Below are 22,401 nucleotides of genomic sequence, written 5' to 3'. Positions count from 1 at the left end.
TGACGGCTGCACAGATCCTCCTCTGTTCATCAGACATGTTTTGCCTCTCTAGTTTCGATCAAGGTTCTGCTGACTTGGCCAATCACAGTACTGATAATAACGGTACTGTCTCGTGGGCAAAGAAGACTCTGACAGGTTATTGCCAGCATTGTTTTCTTATTTCTGACAGATTTTTTCCCCCCAGAGAGTAGCAGAACCTCAACTCAGGATTTTTTATTATTTTTTCTATTTTCAATTTTTTGGAGGAGATAAAAACACACACCGCCAGTGGTCCACATCTCTTAGCCTGGGGTTATATGCACATCATGGCCGGCCTGCTGGAAGGAATCATGTCAGCTTGCCAGTGAAAGTACAGTTGAGGTGAAGACAGGGGCTGAATGTTGTACTGTGGTGGTGGCAGCTGCCTGGGAGAAGTGAAGCTGCCAGTGGAATAAAAATGGCATGCCAGATCTAAGGGGTACCTGCCAGTGGATAAGACATTCTCATAACATCAGACATCAGACTCACTGTAAGGGATGATCCCACTGCTGCTGCAATACAAACTCACCGGGATGCCATCAACAGCATTGCATTTCATAGCGCTATGCTAATGATGCCACAGCGTGTTTGTGTATTACACAGACACTGGAAGGAGTTAAGTGAATAAAAGCAGCTTATGTCTTCCTTAAAGTTTCATCTGTCAGTGGCTTTGTGTCTTCATGAGGCACAGACTGTGCTGTACACTTCCTAAGTGACATCTCCAGAAATATCAGATGATGTGACATATTGAGTGACAGAATCTTCCAACCCCTCTATCGTCACTGTATCCACTTTAATAGAAGAAGGGAATGCTCCATCCACAAGCTACCACCTGCTCTGAAGTTCACTGCCAATATTTCCGGCAATTATGTCTTGATTAACTGTACAAACACCAGTTTTGTCACATTTGCGTTCTGGTGCAAATGAACTCTAAAAGGAGTGAATTAACTGAATGAAGATAGAGATGGCTATTTCAAGAATTTCCCTCATAACTGTGAGAGGAAAACTTATCTAACTCATTCACTTGTAGTAATTGCTCTCGGCAGCTTTTTCTGACAAACCAAATCACAAAACCAATCTCTCAAAACTCCAAAAACTTATCCACACAACCATTCTTGGTGCTGTGTAATTACAGGACATGAGAAAGGGATGCTTCAGTGGCAAGTGACTGCATGTTTGAACATGCTTCTTTCATTTCTTTCATTCAAATCATATACTTATCATGCAATAAACATGTCACTGGACTTAAAATTTCAAGTTTGCAAATCATAATGTCACTATAAAGGCCCATGAGCAGGATCAAGAATCTCTGGTCTTTCTGTTCCTGCCTGGGTAAGTTTCCAGTTTTAAAAATAAAAGACCTTCATTGTTTCGTTTTTGTTTTCCTGGTTGCATGACAACCTCCTGTTTGATTTCGTGACGTACCTGCTGTGGTCAGGCAGAGCTCCTCGTCACTGTTGTCCTGGCAGTTGTCCTGGCCGTTGCACAGGAAGCTGCGGTCTACACAGCGACCATTTCGGCACTTGAAGCGAGACTCCAGGCACACCAGTGGGTTCCCTGCTGTGTTAAAGTCAGAGCAGACATCAGGGGTCAAGTGTTGGGTCATGGAAAGATTTTCAGTCAGAAAGCTCAGAGAGCCACAGGAACACCTGTTTAACTAAGAAACAAACTTTAAATGCAGAAATGTGATTTCAAAGCAAATTGCATTAATATTCTGCAGAGGTAGTTTGGGCAATTTGTTAGAAGTGGATTTTCTTAACTTGTTGCTCTCATCCCAGTGACAACACACTGATATCATTAAAATTAAACGAATAACACGGGTGTTGCAGTTTCGTGGGGATTTTCAAAGAAGAAATTAAACATTAAAAATGATGTGAGTCAGTAAAGCATTTGATCTGAGGAGCTGGATTTAAAAAAAAAAGATGAAACTCAAAAGAAAGAGAATCCTGTCCAGCCCTATACCACTTCTTTTATTAGCACACTTTCACATTTGTCTTTGTTCTAGCTTCTGCAAAATGAGGCGGAATTATCTTGTGAGAAGATCCAAGCAATTACACAGTCGTGACGCAGTATGTGCTGGGAGCGTGGAGCATAGCCCCATTTAAATGGCTAGATTAGATTTGTGAGTGTGGGACCCTGCAGGCTAGGAACAGCGCCTCTGACAATGGTAAGTGATTGGTTTGATGCACGTTCCATGCTGGGAAAGCAGAGATGGGGTCACGTGAGGACAATGTATATCCCTGATAAAACAGACAGATAACTACGGCCTGTCAACTGTTGTATGGATATTTAAAAAAAAAAAAGCTGAGGGAGCAAGGGAGTGTAGTCAGGAGTTACAATGCGAAAGGGTGAAATAACTTGAAAAAGAGTGGAGGGGACAGTGGTGCAGTGTAGATGTAGCAAATTACATTCTTTATAAAAATGACACTCTCTTTCATTTTCCTCTGCAAGATGGGATATAAGGCAGAGCAGCTTCACACAATAGAACAGAAACACTGTGCTGGCACCAGGAGAGCAGCCGAACAAAGCAACAATGTTGATGATTGCAGTTGAGTATTTAGAACAAGGCCTTTTGATTTATTTGTTTAAAAATGCAGATGAAGGGAAGAACAACAAAGATGAGACAACAAAATGTGAAACATGTAAAGATGCATCTGTGATTGTTATCTGTATTTGACTCCTCCCATTAGCTCCTAGATTAAAATGGATCAAAAGCATTTTCATTTCCAGCCATTTCTTTTCATTACTCTGTGCTGGTCTATTCAAGTAATTTGTTCTTTTTACTGATGAAGCCAATATTTGCTTGAAGTGCTACTGCAATTTAATATAGCATTTCCATTATATTGGATGACTATGTCATTATTAGGAAAAAAATGAGACAGCAGAACTTTTGTTCCTCAGTGATTGATTACCCACAATGCAATGTACCTACTCACCTCCAGTCTTTAAACCCTATTATTCTCTTTGCTTATTTGCTGAGATAACTCTGATGACAACATCGGGGCTATTTCTCATATACTTGAGCATATGATGTGGAAACTGGCTTAATTTGCAAAATAGCTGGAATGTTCCTTTAATACCTTGCCCAGCCTTTACAGGAATTATTGTACTTTGACATGACTTAAATCCATATTCATTCATCTACCATCTGCTGGCTGTATGATGAGTGGCTGCAGGAATAATAAACTGTTATGACTGGAGGACAGTACATCACTGGTGACCATGGTGTGAGACCAATTGCTTTTATTGGATTTGGTTGCCGTGTACTGAGACTCACTGCAGTTGTCCTCGTCGCTCCCGTCAGGACAGTCGCTGAAGCCGTTGCAGCGGAAACGTCCGATGATACAGTGGACGCCATTAGCGCAGGCGAAGAACGTGGGAGCGCACTTGGACTTGACCTTAGCTAAGGACAGATGGGAGGATTGGTGGGTGGAGGAAGAGAAGAACAATAGATCAGTCTGTGGGTGATGGGGAAGATGATGCAGCAATATCTACAGCAACACATCATTCTTTATGACAGAATTAGCCTTGGCTGTGATGCAACATCGGGAGGGAAAAACACATCAATAAAGTTAGTTTTAAAGTCTGTCTTTTATGTTAGCGCAATACACACAAATGTATGTTTGAAAATTAAAACAGTAGACCATTTAACCAAGGTTCAGACAGTCAAGCGGCTGCTGTGTAATAGAGACCAATTAATTATCCAGCTCATTTTGTTCTGTTACGCTTATCTTCAAGTTCTCTCTTAAGTATGACAAGTAAAGGGTGAGATGCCGAACCACAAAGTACTGATAGGAGAAGAAAACAAGTTAATGACAAAGACAAAGAGAGCAAATCGTGTGGGAGAGTGTTTGTATGGATTCTGCCATTGATCAGCCTAAGCAGGCCTACGGGTCTTATCTCCCAGGACAGGCCTGAGACTGAGTGACGAGCCTGCAGAACATCAATGCCTGGCGTGCTCCGTTTAGTGCTAACTCCCTGAGTTTTAATTCAAACACATTGGTCTTCCTTGGCAGAAGGAGAAAAACAAGACAGCAGGTACTGTAAGGTGCGAGCAAAGAAAAGGGGAACATAAAGGACCTCGCTTTGGCTCGAGCACTTTGAAGTTTTACATTTTAAAGCCTGATGGCAACAAGGGAAGACATAAAAAAGACATGGTACTAAAACCGCTGCTAGTATTTACAGTTTGTAATAATAAACCAAATCCATGTGAGATACTGTGTTATCTCTCAAATCCTTTTTTATCTCTTTTCTGGTATTCGCCAAACTATAGTCATGGGTTGTTCCATTCCAGTCATTTACATTATAATACCAAAGCTTAAACTTATATATCTGGCTTTGTGTGAGCGCATCTCCTGTTGTGGCTGTGCCTTCTGAAGACAGAGAAAGGAAAAACCACCAATTACAGCTCAGACATTGTTATAATAGTAGTTGTAGACCAGATTAATGCCAGTGAGCGTATAACATTTTAAACATCATATTAAATACTACGCAACAACAATAGGATGGAACAACCCACACATTCAAATGACTGCATTACATTTGTGCATCTCAAGCAAGCTACCGCAAAGTCTGTTTTTTTCTTTTCTTTTTTGTTGTTGTTGTTTTTTGTCTCTATACTGAATACAAAGGGTGGAATTGGCCTGCTCATAGGCTGGCATAGTGCCATCCCAAATGCCAGGGGTGCGCATTTTTCCCTCTACAATATATTGTGGTAGGCTGATTTATGAGTTCTTTCAGGCTTATGTGTAGCAAGAACAGGAGGGGGGGCTGGGCATAACAACCAGGAGGGTTTGCAGCGCCCGTCTCCAGGATGAAATTTAATCCGCTGAACGCGGGAGGAAGCTGGGATAGCGCCCGATCTGTGTGTCTACAGTCTGGGAAGCCTTTGTTTACCTGGACGGCAGAGGCCCTAACCACCCAAAGCTCATTTTCCATGGTATATCGCTATCATTAGAGTCCAAGGAGAAAAACAGACATGGCTTCGAGCTGTAGCCACACATAAAAGAAAAGATACAAAAACATCTTGCTGTGAAGAGGGGGTACGGTGAAATTCATCTGGTCACAAACAAAGGAAACATCTTTAGTTTGATCTTTTTTTTTTGTACATGGCTCGGATTTTTTTATTCTATTTCTGGATTTCTTTGTTTTGAACCTGTTGTGGGAATTAGTGGAAACATGCACTGGTCTTCTAGAGACATATAGAGTTTCTTCTTGGAAACTACAACTTCCTCCTCCTCCGTAATGACATGGATCCTGGCTGTTTTTTTCTTTATTTCCTTGGCAGGCTTGGCTGGAGAGACAGCTCTGTTATTGCTCTGAGATTCCTCGTTCGCTTTTCCTCCCTCATCCGAATCCTCATTACCACTTCTACTGCTGGCAGGATTCATCTGACCCAGTGTTTGTGTTCCAAATTAGCTCAAAAGTCACTTGAAGGACAAGCTCATGAGGGGAAATTCGTGGGTGGGAGAGACAGTGCCGGTTGGAAGGATAGAGCTAATGTGCTTAGCTGTGTTTTGGGGACGCATGGCCCCTTATAACCCGTGCTGAGCATTTCCCAGAAAAAGAAGACAAAAAAATTAATTAGAAGGCGCAAGTTGAGGATGGAAGAGCTGGTATAAACACACCCAATTTAGTTTCCTTTGATAATTCTGTTGAGGTTTGTTCCATGTCCAGGTAATGCCGAATCATTCCAGCACCTCTCCCTTGCTCTTTAACCTGTAACCACAAATTTCATCCTGTGTCCAATATTTCTGTTTCTTGGTTTCAACTGATTTAGTTTCCTTTCAAAATCTTCTCCCTCTTCCCTGAGCCTTTGTGGAAGTTGTTTACGTAAAACAAGCACGGTTGTTGGACGCCTTCCAAACTTAGTTCCAGTGTTCACTGAGCAGCACAAATGAAAACGAATGAGGTTAGCAGTCGAGCTGATTCCTTGAGGTAAAACTATCACTAGCAGAAAAACATGGCTGGATCAAAACGAAATGCACAGTCGGAGGACACACAAAACGCAGGCACGAAAAAATAAAAACACACAAACCTCTTTGTTACTGTCTCCTATACAATCACAGGCACACACACTATATTGAGGTGCCTCTTTTTGACAGGAGCTGAAATTTTCTTCCACAAGAACATTTTAAAGCACGGAAAAAGAGACAAGACTTAAATATTTCCGCTTGTTTTCAATATCTAAAGCAAAACAAAGTTCACATCCACAGAATACTTTGGGTTTAAGACTAAATCATTTGAGAATCTGACATGAAGTTGAAACAGAATGCTACTGTTTGTCTCGCCTTCCTTATCTTTATCTCCCCCGGGGCTTCAGGATTCGTGTCAGCCTGTATCCGACAGCAGAGTTCCTGTTGCATATAGCACTCTATGCTCTTCCCCCGATATGCACCCTCGTGCCCTTCTCCACACTTCTCCCCTTTTCTCCCTCTCCTCAGCTCCCCAGAGAGCGGAATAACTTGTTCGGCACAGGTAGGCTTGGTCGTGATGGGCATGCATGATTGACAGAGTGAGGAAGAAGGACCGGAGGAAGAGACTAACAAGAAAGAAAACAGAGGAGAACGAGCGCAAGAGAGTCTCGGCCGAGGAAGAGCGGAGACAGCCGACAACTTCAAAGGTTTTCTCTGACCTTGCTGAGCTTTTCTGAAGGGAGGAAATCAATATGGACTCAAGGTGTAAGCAAGAAGGGCAGGGCTAGATTCACTGGAGAGGGTTTGGGGGGAGATCACAATAATTATTCTGTACAATTCACTGTCTAAGCCCTGCACTCCGCTTGTACAATAACCTTCTGTGCAGGGAGAGGAATTGCAACATTATAGAGCTGCCTCCATCTCGAGGGCCAAGCGTTTACGGGCCACTGGAGTTCTCCAAAAGCCATCAAACTTCATGCTAGATGAGCAAATGAATGTGGTCCGTCGGGCGCATGTGCAAAAATACTAGTAACATCAACAACTTCCAATAGAAGAGGAAAAACGAGCAAGCAAGGGCATATGGTGGAAAAGCAGTGCGTGATCTGTCAGATAATAACTCTGCTGCAATATTCATCATAGAAAGCAACTCGCTGCTAAAATTGCCTTGTTTGAACTGATAGTGGCCTACGTAGTATTGTAAAATGATGAGGCAGCATCTCTTATTCCTTTGAAGATTTCGAAGCAATCATTTTTTTGCCTAATTTGTGACTGTCGATGGAACGAGGATAAAATTCAATCCGAAAGAGAAAAACCGGGGAGACAATGGGAGATATAGTAGCTTCAGACTGAGAGACGGCACGTCAGACTAATCAATATTTCATCCATGTTCCTTGGTATTAATTACACCAGCTCATTGATCAGTCAACCGCTAAGCACATGGGATGTGCCAGACTCAGTGGCATTAAATCTTCCTCTGCTTTCCTTACTTTTCCGGCCATCATTGCTCCACTGTCTCTCTCTCTCTTCAATTTTTCTTTTCCATTTTCTTTTCTCTCTCTTGACTGGAGACATGCTCCAGTCAGAGACACGAACACACGCAGAGCGAAGAACACCTACGCATAATGAAGCATGGCAGAACCAGGCGTGAAGAGACGACAACAGAGGGAGGAGGAGGAGGAGGAGAGGAAGGAGGAGAGGAAGGAGAATAAAATAAAACCCCTTCTTCCCATTATGTCTATGGCTATTTGCGTTCCAGTCAGTGCATTGGTCACTGCTCTTATCATATAAACACACACTCCTAATCTCAGCAACCCTTCCCTTACCCGAGGTGGGTTTTGGTAACCAGTTGGTAGTGTGTGAGCGTTGATATCTACATCAAGCCCAATCTGTCTCTGGAGTCTTTTTGTTTTTTGGCTACCCACCCCACCCCCCACCCCCCCTGCTGTCCGGCAGAACTTTGTGGTTGATAAACATTTAGGGGCTCTCTGGAGTTCAGTAACTCATGGGTATTTTGTGGAGGTCAGTACACAAAGAGAAGCAAGGGAAAAAACAAAAACAAAAAAAAAGCCACCCATTGATGTTCCTCCAGGCTTTTGGCTGTGTTATGACTGCGGGAAGCGATGATGCGATAATATTCGAGTAATCCTCTGAGCTGAATTTATTTTTCCTCCTAATTGTTGTGAGGAGCTAACCGAATCAATAAACAGTGCATCAGATAATGAAAACACCAAATGGTTCGGTATTACGAAGTATTGATAGACTTCTGAACTATAACTGACAAAAAAAAAACATCAACGTCTGTGTTAGTCCCTGACTTTCTCTCCCCCTGCGATTAAACAGAACAGGCCGCCTGGTATTTCTGTGCTGTGTGCTGTACAGTGCATTCAATGTTGTGTACACACAGATCTGATCCTCTAGCAAATGTTACAGCATAAAGACAAGTTTGCTTCCCTGCACAGGTCACTGGTTTAACATGTCTGCGACTGATGAGCTGTTCAAACAAACGATCATGTCTCTTAGAGCAGAAAAGAAACTGAAAGCTACAATGCACACCTTAAGTAAAGAAGAGTAAAGTCAAACTCTGCAATGTCATCTGAAGTTAGCTAACAGTGGCTAACGTTAGCAATCATGAGTTGCTTATCATCACATACAGTAAGGCTGATGCAGTAAAACCTCAGAGTGTATTTAGGGGAGCAATCGTGCTTTTTACTGCTTATGGATTCAGCGTCATTTAGAGTGGAAGATTGTATAAAGTCTTTTTTTTCCCCAAAAGTTTTATAGTTGCACTTTAAGGCCTCAGGGGGCTCTTATCTGGCATTTGACAAGAACAAAAGCAATTGTAAGAAAGAACCAAAGATTAAATAAATAGATTTTGTGTATTGGAAAATGTTTTTGAATATCACCCATTCTCTTCTGTGACCCCCCACAGATTTATCTTGCAACCCCAAGGATAGGAATCATTGTCCTGGAGGAAAACAGGGTCAGCAATATTGTGTATGTGACTGGAAAGCATTTATTTCTTTCTTTTCTACAGGAAACATGGTCTACTGGATGGAAAATACAACACAGAAGACATGTCTTTTTTAGATTCTGAGCAAATGACAATACAAGCAGTGGATTAGAGAAACGCTGACATGAAAGCAGCTCCATTTTGAGCCTTACACGAGGAGATGTAGTCGATGTGCTCTGATCTTTGCTCTTCCGGAGCCACTGGCCCTGCTGATGGCCCTTCTAATTTAAAGCAAAGTAAAAGTTGTAGTTGCTCAGAAGTTTCTGAGTGAAGAATTCTGACTTCAGTCTTGCACACAAAGAGGCCACGGCCTCAGCCCGCAGGACCGCTGGTTCAGAACAGTTGTTTCTTTGAAATGTGCCTCTCTGTCGTTTCTCTCATTCCCGACTACATGTGTCCCCCACCACCACCACCACCACCCGTCTTTGACTCCTCACTTCTTGCTTTATACATCATATCCACTCACTCTTTCGGCCCCACCACGTATCTCTCCTCTTTTGCCTGCTCATGCCCTGCCCAGACAAGGGCAAAGAGGCTAATCCTGGCTCTGAGGTCCAGTAAGCTCAGTCAGCTCTCCTCCTTCTCTCCTCTGTCAGTATCCATTTCGTCTAACACTCTCCCAGGCTGTCGTTATGGACACCAGAGAGCAGGATGGTACTTTTGACCTCTTTGTGTGAGGAATTAGTCAGAAGCCTGTCTCTGAATCATTGCTTTAAGACTCCTCAGACATGCCAACACATACGCACATGCGAGCACATCCACACAGAGCAGATGGAGATACTGCAGAAAGAAAACAACATTTTCTTTTCATCAATTCTGTTAAATTCGTGTGCAGCAAAGCAGAGAATTCACTTCATACTAAACAGGACTTCATCAAAACAGGGGTCCTAGACTCACACAGCAGGACAGTAATACAATAAGCTGCATCTTTAATGCAATAAGACTCAGGATGGAGCTACTGCCTCTCTTCTCTCAGTCCAGACTTTTATTTAAGAGCTAGCAAGAGGTATTTACATGACTGAAGTTGACCCTAGTGCCAGAGGGGACCGGAAGAACAAACAAACACGAGAAGAGCAGTGGGGCCTGGGAGGGAGGGAAAAGCCTGTCTTTTCTAGATGAATAAAAATTCTCTGACCACACGGGAGACAGCTCTTGGCCTGTGAGGTGCAAGCAGACTCCAACACATCAACAGTAAGTAAATAAATAAATGACAGAGGGAAGCAAATGAGTGGGTTTGTACAATTCTCTTTACGAAGGGAGGTTGTTTTTGAAGCAAAGGAACTGCCATCTTAAGTTCATATGTTAGCACTTCTTGTGCTAATTGGACCCTTGCTTCTCCATAAGGACAGAGTGAGTGTGTACAAGTTTATTAATTTCACACAGATTCAAAATAAAAGCATTGTTTACATAACCAACCAAATAATTTGCAAGTCCAAACTGATTTGCTCTCCTTTGTGTTTCCCCATTAGGTACATGGTTTCCCAAAAAAACACAAAAAGTCTCATTAATGAGACACCAGGGAGACATCGCCACATATGACCTTTATCTCGGGCTCTGCATAAGTATTCCTTGGATCAGAGACACTCTCATCAGCACAATCTGCTGGCTAAACAGCACGGGCTTACAGGAGGATCTATTCTATAACTACAGCTGTCTTCTGGTACAAATTCACACGGTACAAATAGGCACGGGTCCATCAGCAAAAAAATATATGTTCATACACTCATATCAAAAACACATAAGGTTATTTGCCTGCATGCATAGCACAAACTGTCCATGCCTAACAGAGGTCTAGAGGGAGAAGCAGGGGAGAGGTGCTAAAAATAAAACGCTTTAATGGTCTAGTCTCATCCGTTGCACCTTAAAGCTGACTAATTAGTGAAATACGTGGTCAAAGCATTAAAAAGAAAAAGCTGTAAACATCCATGTTGATGGTCAATGAAAACACATGTTCCTGGAACCATCCTGGCAGAAGCCGACTGCTCATGTTGCAGACAGGAGGAAATTTAATATCCTGTGGTGGTGGTCAACACTGCTTTGCCTCCATGGTAATGACTGTGATTGCAAAGGACAGTGGAGAGACATCATCAGATACCCTGCATGATTTCCTACGAGGTTACATAAAGTCAGCCTGATGGCAATTATTCTGAGGAGTCTGCACGGGAACACAGTATTCATATTGTTCAATGACAGAAGTAGACTAAGCTAAGTCAACAAACTGTCTTTCAAGTTAAGTATACCACCATGTCTGATATATGTGTGTGTGTGTGTGTGTGTGTGTGTTTTTTCTTATAGGGGGGTAACTAATTATGATTCTACTTGCAGAGAATCCAGTGCTGCAGTCTTTAAGTTTCCAGACACTGTGTTCTCCTCAGATAATAGACATCCAGACAGAACTCCTGCCTTAGCCACTGTAATGAGTCCTCTTTACCTCCCTTCCTTCCCTTGCTCCCTCGCTTCCCCTCCCTCCCTCCCTCCCTCCGTCTGTCAGTCTGTCCCTGCACATCTCCTAATGGAGCTCGAAGTTTGTGTGGGGACTTTAGTGAAGCAGTCGCTGGAGATATCAGCTGACAACTAGCCATCTATTTGAGGATAATAAGGCCCACTTATGCCAGAGCAGATAATGTAGATGTCAACAACAAACACACCCAGAGAGGCCGGCTGAGTGTGATGCTTTATGATAACGTGCTTTTATCTACGGCGGTTATCACATGTGGTGTCGCCAACTGACAAAAAAATGTTGTCTGTAGGTTCAAAGTAGTTGAGGTGAACTTGTAGGAGTATGTCTGAGTGAACTGACCCCTGATCTGCACGATTACATAAAACAGCACCACTTTATGTAGTTGCTACTTATGCAATATAATCTAAACACATCTGAATATGATTTTTGCAGGTCTGACAGTTGTTGACAGTTTAAGGTCACTCAGTGAAGAGAATCTGGGGCACACAACCCATCTATTTAAGTAGTTTATGCATGCAACTGACTTACAGGAATGTCATTAGTAAAGGCATGCATAAAAAGATAGCCTGGGACACCACATTTCTCTAACTTAAATTACCAAATCATTACAAACTAAAAAGATTGATGACTACAAAGTTTTGCTATAGGGTGTGTGCGTGTGCGTGTGTGTGTGCTGATATGCCCTGGGACACAAGTTTGTCAAGAGTAGTCTGACGGTTCCCTGAGCTGCCAACAAGTGAGAACAGTGAGAGAAAGTGACTGCTGCAGAAAAGAAGGAGGGGAAGGAGGAGGAGGAGCAAAGATGGAAATAAGAAGAGGAGACAGAATGGATGAGGAACCAGTTTCTTCTGGCTGAGAATTAGCTGGGAAAGAAAGAAAAAAAAAAACCTCGGCAAGATGTGCGTTATGCTTTTCTAATTGAAAACAAGCCTCTGTGAAGCAAATTACAAGCCAAAAGCCAAAAATCATCAGATGAGATAAAGAGGGAAGGCGCGGGAGAGGAGTAAAAATGCAAGACATTTAGAGAGCATATCGGGGAGATGGGGGTTTCCATTCAGTGTGGCAAGGCCTCAAAGTCAGTCTTCATCAGCGATCCCATCTTTGTGAGGAGCTGGGGCTGCGGCGGGAGGGGGAGGAGGAGGAGCAGCAGACCAGAAAGATCAAACCCAACTAAGAGTGAGGATCAAAACTGAACTATTACTGTAGCCTTACAGTGGAATTATGCATGCGCTACTATTCCTGCACATAGGAGTAATCGGCCTCTGCTTTGATGGTATTAAGTTTTGCCCTGGTGCTAAACTGGGGCCGATGGTCTTGCAGGAAAGAGGAGGAGGAGGAGGAGGAGGAGAAAGAGAGGGAGGGATGCATGCTGTGAGGAAGAGTGAAGAAGGGAGTTCATTTAAGCTGGCAGAGAATTACTGTAGGTTTAAATGGCCCTAATGGCTCTATGGGTAAGGGAAAGGAGAACTTCCAGTACAATTCTGTACAGTGAGAGGAGTTCAGGAGTTGAGAAGACATGACTAAACTAGCTATCTGGAGTACATTCCTTTAAGGCACGGCTAAGAGCTAAAAAAAGATTTGATAATGGAGCTTGAACTGGACTTACGACAGCCCTTCTCGTCGCTCTCGTCAAAGCAGTCGGGCAATCCGTCACACTGCCACCCGCCCGGAACACACATCCCATCTCCACACATGAAGTTTCCAGGGATGTTGCACTCCGTGGTGAAGTTATTCCCCGGAAGCAGCTGGCTCTCTGATGGATAAACAGATCGAAGAGAGAGAGGAGAGAGAAGGACAACAAGAAAGAGGACACACACTATTACAAATCTCAGTCCAGAACAAAAAACAGACAGGAGGAGGGATATTGCATTGAAGCGAGATTTATCACAACAGTCAAAATGGGAGAGCCTTATTATCTCTCTTCTTTCGAGATAGAAAAATATTAAAAGGCGGTGGCTCTATTTAAAAAGCCATATCAATCCATGGGCAAATAAACAGAGGACCATCTCATGAATACAAAAGCAGAGGAGGTCAGTCAGTGTTAACAGTATTGCGGGGGGTAAGCGTCACGGTAAAGCTGGGCAATATCATAATAGGGAAGATAAGGAACACAAAAGAACACTCATATACGGTACAAGCAAAGTATAGGCCTATAGTCGTACCTTGGACACACACACACACACACACACACACACACACACACACATGCGGAGCAGAAATAAACTCAATCAGCACAAAGCATGTGCCCTGATCTAGTTCGGGGCATTTCTGGTTGACGCAGTGCAGCTGCGGCATAATGGGCTGGAATGTGAGACATGGCCTTTTGGCTGAGGTTTGACACTATGCAGTGAGCAGTTTAGCTCGTAAACAAAACCATAGGGCAGTAATGAGCAGTCCCGGCAGACATTTTCATGCGGCAGGCAGGACGGAAACTGGGTTCAGCTGGTATAGACCACTTCATTACACTCGGGAGCCGGAACGCAGGAGCTGCACCTGCTGCCAAGAGGTGTGGAACTTTAAACCTCAAGTGACGGCGTGGTTTGGCCAAACTAGGAGCGATTGGGTCACGCTAAAGGTCTTTCTCAAATAACTCCAACTGTGAAGAAAGTCTGCCACCCTGAAAATTCTCATATCTTATGATGAGTATCAGCTGAACTTGTGTAATGATACTGATCTTGAGTAATAAGCTAAATTATGCTTATGAGACCAGGCTCGGGTAGCCTCCATCTCACTGGTGTCACTTGCCTGATCTGGCCGTTGATCAAATGTAATCTTCCGAGTTAATGCTAGTATTCAACAAATATTGTAAACATTTAAACATGTCACATTTCATATTAGAGATGATATTACATTTCATAGCGATATTACTGTGCTGTTTCTGTTCTCACAGTATTTCTAAATAAGTCAGATTAATTAGGATTTCACTTTGCACAGAAGAAACAGCCTTGTTTTCTCTATTTATTCCTCCTTGACAAGGCAGCGTTCATTACTAAGGAATCTTTTATCCTCCAAACAGCATGGTCTGACCTTTGCAAACTCATAACCCATACTTGCAGGTTAAACACAGCTAGTTGATATTCAGTTAGTAGATGTAGCCCCTTCCCTGAATACAGCTGAATTACTGGCAGATAGAAATCATCTGTTCTTACATCATCCTTCTTTTGCTGCCCTTTTAACACAGCGCGCTCGGGAAACCACGTATAGATCCTCTCTTAAATGAGACAGCACGGGCCTTCTGATCCTCTTTGGAGATGATGCAAACCAGCCTTATGCCGCTAGCAATATAGAGGAGGGGAAGTGAGGGATCAAGACAAAAAAGGACTTTGTAATTTATGAGGACTGGAATGTAGCAGCATGAAATCTGATGAATTTACATCATGATCATGATCGATCTAGAAGACATCCCTGACATCACTTTTCAAGTGAATCGTTAAGAATGTGACATTTTGCCAAACTGTGCTCAGTCTACCCTACACGCTATGTTCACAAACAAACACAATGACTGCCTACAGGATGGCTGTGCTGATTGGTCTCTATATCAAGGTCTCCTAGTCATGCTTGATATATTTATGAGCTGATGGTCCCAGAAGAGAACTCTACGTCAGTGATGCGGCTTTGGTTCAGCTATCAACAATCCGATGGTGTATTTCTCAAAGCAATATTGTCAGTTAACTTTGTCAGGCAAGTGTCAGCACTTCCGGAGGTAGTGCATCTATTCAAGCACCTTAAAAAAGAAGCATCCACAGGAACATGCAGAGACAACATGTTCTGGCGACAAAACAGCATTCAGGAAACTGTTAACAGTACATTTCGAATTTGGGACAGAATACTGCTGAGATTGTAACTGCATGGCCTCCACTCATGTTAAGTGAAACCTCAGCAGATTGTCCAGAATCCTGCAGCCTGTCTGGTCTAAAGTCAGCCTAAACTGGCACATGTCACTCCACTACTCATCGACTTGTGCCATAGCCACCTGAATCAGTATTCAAGACACAAATGTTTGCCTTCAGGGTGACTTCTGACTCTTCATCCATCTACCTGAACTCAATCACATAGCCTTAAGGCCTTTGCACACTAAGTGCCGCACGTTACAAACTAATACGACCTTATGTTGTGTCAATCACGTTAATACACTGACTCCAAAACTTTAATCTGTCATTAAAGTTTTCGTAACAGGTTCAATTTTCTGTGTTTTTTCACATCTGTAAAACATGTGTGTGTGTGCGTGTCCTAGACATACTGCCAGCCTACTTTTTAATGTGTGGCTCCAGTAGAGCTAATAATCTATCAATAATAAAAATTAACTATGGAAGTGATCATGATAATTCAAGAGCTCATTTACGAGCAGTTTGAACTTGCCTTGCTCTTGACGTCTTCTCAGGATTGGATGGACCCAATATTTTCTTTTTCTCTTTTTATTTTTTCACTTTTCTAATTTTCGCCTGTCTCCTTTTGCGTATTTTGGAACAGAAAATAACAAAGCATAGTAATAAAACACATCAGACTTGGTGTGTAAGGTGTCTCTGCGTAACAACTTTTGTCAGATGATGGATTGGAAAAATGCATACAAAAAAACAGACTTGCAAGAAGTGCAAGAAGACCTTTATTTGGTCTTGGTCATTGCATCCCGTCTATACTGATGGTAGAAAAAGATACTGATTACTATCAATGCTACCTTGAAGAATCTTTTGAGGATCTCTTAGAAGAGTCTGTCCTCTCCTGAAACCTCTAACACCCTTCACTTTTTGAATGTGTGCCCACCCACCCTTACTGGATTTTGATAATTATGATGATTTTTTCAGTGGAGGGAGGACCTGCCAAATGCAACACCTGATGAATATATGCATTGTGAATCACTGATTACTCTCTTCATAAAACAAACACAAATAGAGGTCTTTTTTTCCCTCTGTGGTATGATATTTCAGTAACTGTCGCTGTGACCTCTTTCTGGTATACAGCACTCTCTGATGGTGAGCCTCTTGGATATACAATATATCTAGGTACTTTTAAAAACTGCCAGTTTTTTTTTCTTGTTTTATATTTCCAAAACAACACCATCTTTACACTGTCTCCCCGGGCTCCTCCCCTGCTACCCCTGTTTGTTCAGCTCTTTCTGACAAAGGAATCAACTCAAACATTGTGAGAATAAGAGCAAAAGGTAAACTGACTGTTTTTTTTTCTCTTCTCCTCTTTTCTTTTTGAAAGCCATAGCAGTTGGAATGGCTTTAAGGTCCTCTTTCTAAATTTTGCTATATTGGAATTGACAGGTGGTTATTTACCTGTCTAGAGGTGTGCAGTAACAACAACCCTCCTGTTTCCGTTTTTTCCTTCTGATATTAGCATGCTACCCAGCTATCCCCAGTCTGATTGGATTGTCTGGTTATTTTCCGATACTGAGTCAATAGGTCACTGTCACTGTCACTGCTGCCCTGTATAAGTAGCACAGCTCAGAGGATGTATTAAAATCTATTGTATTTTAATTTCATTGATGGCTAAAGTTCTCAGCAAGACTGGTAAATAACGCTAATGTCTAGCGACTAGCTATGTAGCAATAACAAATTTACAAATAGCTCCTTTAAGATACAGTCAGGCTGGGTACTGAAGCTACCGATTTACTGACAGGAATAGACAGCATACAAATACTTAATAAACGAGCATTGGGGAATTAGTTTTTCCTTTTGACATAGGCTCAGTGTTTCCTCTACATTCATTTAGGAATGGCGGCCATCCTCTACGCCAGTGTGTATTAAAGCTACTGCCCTGAATTATGAAGGTAAAGTTCACTTCACGAATCTTAATCTACTCTCTTGTGTCAATCTGACCTGCTCTTCATAATGGGGCCATAATTTGTTTACTTTTCACAACTTGTACACTACGGATCCCTCAGCAGCCGGAAGCTTTTATGAGAGTTTAAAGAACACACAACTCGTGTAGAAGAGCGCTGTATAAAATGACTTCAAAGAGCTGGCGGCGTGAGAGGCATCAGGTTAATTGGAGAGTTGCTTTGAGAGCATGTGAGAGAAAGAGGGAAAGGACAGACTGTGTGTGTGTGTGTGTGTTTGACAGAGGGCCAAAAAGAGTGAGGAAGAAAAAAGGTTGTCAGGCAGCTCATCTTTTCCCATGAGTCTCTGAAACTGCCAATAGCGAAGCGTCTGCGGCACTTCTTGCATCCAGGTTGCGAGTCCCTCTTTTGGCAGACTCCACGCATCTTACTCCAATGCCCTTGTCATTCTATCGATACAGTAATACCCAAAAATACTTACAGTGGTTTGCCATTGGGGTAACGAACAAGCTCACCTCATTACCACGGTAAGTGCGGCTACGCAGCTCATTACAGACTGCTCTGTGAGCTTGTTAACAGAATAATAACTCACTACACTTCTCTGTTGCCACACTGCAACACTCCCAAGGTGACCTGCAGAATTTTAATGGACATGACAGCATCCATGATGCGCGACACCTCACTTACCCCTATATGTGCTTTTGACTATTATGTTGTGGATAGCTCAGGGCATTATCCGCAGCTGCACAACACTGCTTTGTACAACTGTGGTCAGACAGTGAGCGTGTGAGGGAGAGCCGGAAGAGATAAGGCAGGGATGACGCTTTGGACGCCTGTGTATCTTCCTGGGAGAAGTGTAGCCCAATTACTCAGGGTAAATATTGACTATACTATCCTTGCCTCTGCAAACCCATCCCTCTGCCTCCCACCCTCACCCATAGCTGTGTCCACCAAGGCCCCTTTTTAGACTGTTAAATCACGGAGCGTAGGACCTTTCAAGCAGCAGCTGGGCACTTTTTTTTAATTAGCATTTACATTTTGTGTTTGCACTCCTTCCACAAAGTTTCATTGGTTCACTCAGGGTGAAAGTCTTCCCTCTCCCTATTTCAGCAAAGCTGCTCTCCCTGGTACTGTATATATAAAGTGCACCCCTTGTTTCAATTATAATTTGAAATAAAAATAAACTCCCTGCATGCACACTTGTCTAATTTCCCAGAGGTTCTGGATAATACTGAATTCAAATTTGGAATATTTTATTTATTTATTTTTTGGTAATATTTTCTTTGTCTTATGTTAAGTCAAAAGCGATGGGTATATGAACATGGGTGCTGTGCTGTGTAAGATTACATTCAAAACACATCTCTCATATTTACACTAATTTTGAAGATAACCCCCACCCCACCCACACACAACCCCAACATAAAAACACTCCAATTAATAATAATGATTTGACTGGTAGATGTTTTTCCCTCACAAAATAAGTAACTTTTTTTGTTCAAAATTCTTAAAATTACACCACTCAAACTCAAAGTTCAAACACAGAAGACAAGATTCCTTCCATTTTACAGCAGGCCTATTTTCAGTGAGCTCTGGAGGCTTCACATCACTGTGGTTAGTTGCACACTGGACCACATACATCCACGAAAAATCAGGTTTGAGATGAGAACAGAGAAACCCTCCAGCTTCAACAGAATTGAAAACAACCTTCCAACGTTAAACTCTGCTCATCGTCATCCCATGAGACGTTCCTCAGTCCAAATCCAGATGAGGTTACAGCGAGAAAAACATGTATTTTTCAAGTGGAGGGCTGACCTTAAAAGGTACCTTGTGGAGTGTTGACCATTATTAGAACTATCCTTCTTCCTAGTGGGTCCCTGTTTTGTTCATAACAGGTACACACACATGGGAGTGCGATACGCATTTTCGCTGCTAATTTCACTCTATTCCACTCCTCGTCAGTCGCTTGTGGTAATACACAAGAACACAAAGCTTTCTGCAAGCTAGCAAATGAGGATGTAAACAATGCAAGATTCAACAATTGGCTTTGTAAATGTTTTATGAGGAAAGGACGTGCTCTCTGTTTGCTAGGCCTGAAGGGTACACACAACGCTTTATGGTGAGTGAAAAAAAAAGAAAAGTTTTACAATACAACTCAATGGGGCAGCTTTAACCAAAACAGACATTTCTGGGTTAAATTAGACCTTGAGGAATGTCACAAGCAAGGGAAAAAAAATCAAAGTCATCCCCCATGCAAATGAAAAAGTGAAATTAAAATGTTGTGGGTATGGAATTGAAGAGATGTGGGGAATGTGTACCCACAGCCTCTTAAAAGGCCTGTCAATTATTCAACATCTCTGACCACTGTTGCCCATTTAAATGAAAAAAAAAAAAAAAAAAATCATGTCAGTGCACAAATGGCAAGCTTCCAACTTTCATTCCAAGATTTTCCATGGGTACACTTCATACATAATGATTCTGGAAATGGCAGCCTGGAGACTTCAGTGCACCCTAAGCAATTCTCAGAATATGCAAAGACGGGCAGAGCAACGGCAGCCTACGGTCCAGCCACCCACATCTGCCACTGTCTCCCAGGTCTTATGAATATTTTCATACCAAATGTCAGCGTGCCTCCCCAAAGCTGGACGGCTAATTTGGTAATAAAATCTATATTACTCTTGACAGCGGCTATTGAAAATGTAATAAATCTTAAAACGCATAGATGGCCTCCCCTGTAAGACCCTTTGGGGGTATATCTGAACATTGGGCTGTGCTGGAGGAGGCACCACAGTGAACGCTGGTCTAATAGTCAACAGGGAGACAGTGGAAAGCACTGTGAGGTGGGAGAGAGTGGGACCAAAAAAGAAAAAGATACAATGAGGAGCGAACACGTCCGCTTGTAGGGAGAACATGTAAAGACTGACAGCTCACTAAGGGAAAAAGTGGAGAAAAAAGATGAGCGTGTGAAGGGGAACAAATGGGAGGGGAGGGAAGATCAAGCCTGACAACAGTTACATGGAACAATTGTGGGAGGAAAAGGTAGAGGGGTAATAAAAAAGAAACAGCGAGGTGGACAGTAACAGCATTTTCTGCCCTTGGAGTCCTAGTAATAACCGCCTTAAGCAAGTTCTATTCCCTGTGCTCTGTGCAGGAAAGGTCAGTAATATAAATCTGTATCTATTGGCTTGGCTGTTACTGCTTTAACCCCACCTTCCTCAGCAGGCTTATATATCTGACCTGCATTGATTAGCATTGGGTGAAAGGTTAAGGCTCCGATTGAAGCTGCACCAAAAAAATTGATTGGGCCGGCTCTGTGAGCTAGAGTAAAAGTGAAAGTTATACCGAGGCAATGTAAGAGGAATCACAATAAATTGTTTATAGAGGGGAGCTGTGAAGCTCCCCAGAAATGAAAAATAAGTTTTTATCCATTGAAAAAATTCCATATTCTCATAACGTCAGAGATTTTGTCTTCAATAATACACCCAAAAAGTCTCAAGTGTATTATGTCAAATTCAGTTTGAAGCTAAAAAAGAGCAAGTCAAGTCGCGTTACAGCCTGATGTCAATACAAACATGTCTGCCTGTGTTGGAGGATGTGGGCGGAGTGAATCGATAAGGCTAAGCTTGGAATAAAAACTAACTTTTTCAGGCTCAAGGACAGAAACATATTTTTTTACACACCATTCTTAATAAGCTTGCTGCTATACAAGCAGGCTGTGAGGTGTAGCAGGTGGGTGGAGGTGATTTGGCTGTCTCTTTCATTGTTTGTATGTGGGAGAGAAAGAGAAAAAAGACTGGCTCACTGAAGCGCTCCATATAAATAAGCGCAAGTGTAAGGAACCTGGTTTGCATCAATTAAAGACACCCTACAGCGAGACAGACACACAGGCAGGGCAACATGAGCTCAAAGCAACAGAGCAAGCAAGGCCTTAATGGGGAACGATGAAGAAAAAGGGCAGTCATGCATGGAAACAGTCAACAAACCCAGAATAATGTGTTGCTGGCAACATTTAGGCCTCTGCCTCATTCAGCTGTTGTTCAGCCTTTTTCAGCCTCATGGAAAATTTCTTGTGGGAGGGGGGGGGTCTGGAAATCTGTGCATTTGGGTGGGAGGGGCAAAAGTCATCACCTGCTGTGTGGTAACTAGGTACTCTACCTGCAGTGTCAATTCTGCTCAGCTCTGTGAATTTCCACAAGACTAAATGAGCAAGACACAGAGGAAAGCAGCTCTGAATAAAAGACGAGGGTGAGGTTGGTTCATTCTCACAAAAATGCTCAGATCAACAAACACTCATTCATATCAATCAATATTTAAATCTCCATAAAATCCTCATGGAGTGCAAATACCCGGTGAAGAAAATACAAAACAAAAGCTGATTATGAATGCAATTAGGCTTAAAATAAAGCAAAAAATAATAATCTAAAGTCATTAAGCAGATCTTAAACCCTAGAACAAGAACACTTGCTTAATATTAATACACTTAAACAGAGGAACAAGAGTTGCTTTTGTGGCTGTAAACTGGCTTTTTTGGAAGCAACATTAAAAAATAAATTGCATTCAATAAATTGCATGAAATGTATTTTCATATGATGTTCAGTCTATGTGTAAACTGTGAAATTGCAGGCTACTGATGGATCTTTTTTTAAATTGTTCCTTTTCGTATTTGTTCATTAGGTCCTTATTACAGTTGATGCTGTGGGGTTAATGTGTTTACTTGTCCTGCATCCCTTGTTCCACTGTGCCACAGCAGAAAACTAATTGTCAGGCATTGATTGTGCCTCAGTATTGAGTAAATATTTTACACAATGAATCGGTTTTTTCCTCGGTCTCCTTGCAAATTCCCATAAACATGCAAATTAAGGGTATTTTAAAGTAAGAGTGGTATAAAAAAAAATAAGAGTAAATGTGACTGAGGAGAAGAAAAGCATGAAAATAGGGGAGACAAATCCAAAACTTCTTACACATTTCTTTGTTTATGAAGTAAATAAATACATAAAAAAACTGTGGTGGAGCAAGTCTGAATAATCAGTTAGCACAGACACACAGTGATAAACAAAGTTTGGGATAATTACCAGGAAGAAAATAATGATTCGTGAGTTGCAGGGTGTGGACATGGCTACCAGTATAATAGCACTGATAATTATGCACTGTGTGTATGTGCTGTGTGACTGAGGTGTCCTCTCTGTTAGTGAGCGTGTTCTCAGCAGCTGCAGACAGT

General features: G+C 42.2%; 1 protein-coding gene across 2 annotated transcripts in view; it reads right to left on the bottom strand.

The window, feature by feature from the left end:
* ldlrad3 (low density lipoprotein receptor class A domain containing 3) overlaps positions 1–22,401 on the bottom strand; it is a 77,196-nt gene that overhangs the window by 34,525 nt on the left and 20,270 nt on the right. Inside the window, exons 2-4 of one of the 2 annotated variants that reach the window (XM_083973700.1) lie at positions 13,011–13,157; positions 3,296–3,421; positions 1,444–1,578 (exon numbers count right to left, since the gene is read on the bottom strand). In XM_083973700.1, the coding sequence (XP_083829826.1) occupies positions 1,444–1,578; positions 3,296–3,421; positions 13,011–13,157 (408 nt within the window). The remainder of the gene's footprint in view (positions 1–1,443; positions 1,579–3,295; positions 3,422–13,010; positions 13,158–22,401) is intronic. The other variant, XM_083973701.1, reaches the window with a different exon arrangement.

This window comes from Trachurus trachurus (assembly GCF_905171665.1).
Source record: "Trachurus trachurus genome assembly, chromosome: 6".
Classification (NCBI taxonomy): Eukaryota; Metazoa; Chordata; class Actinopteri; order Carangiformes; family Carangidae; genus Trachurus; species Trachurus trachurus.
This window is presented reverse-complemented; position numbering and strand designations above follow the sequence as displayed.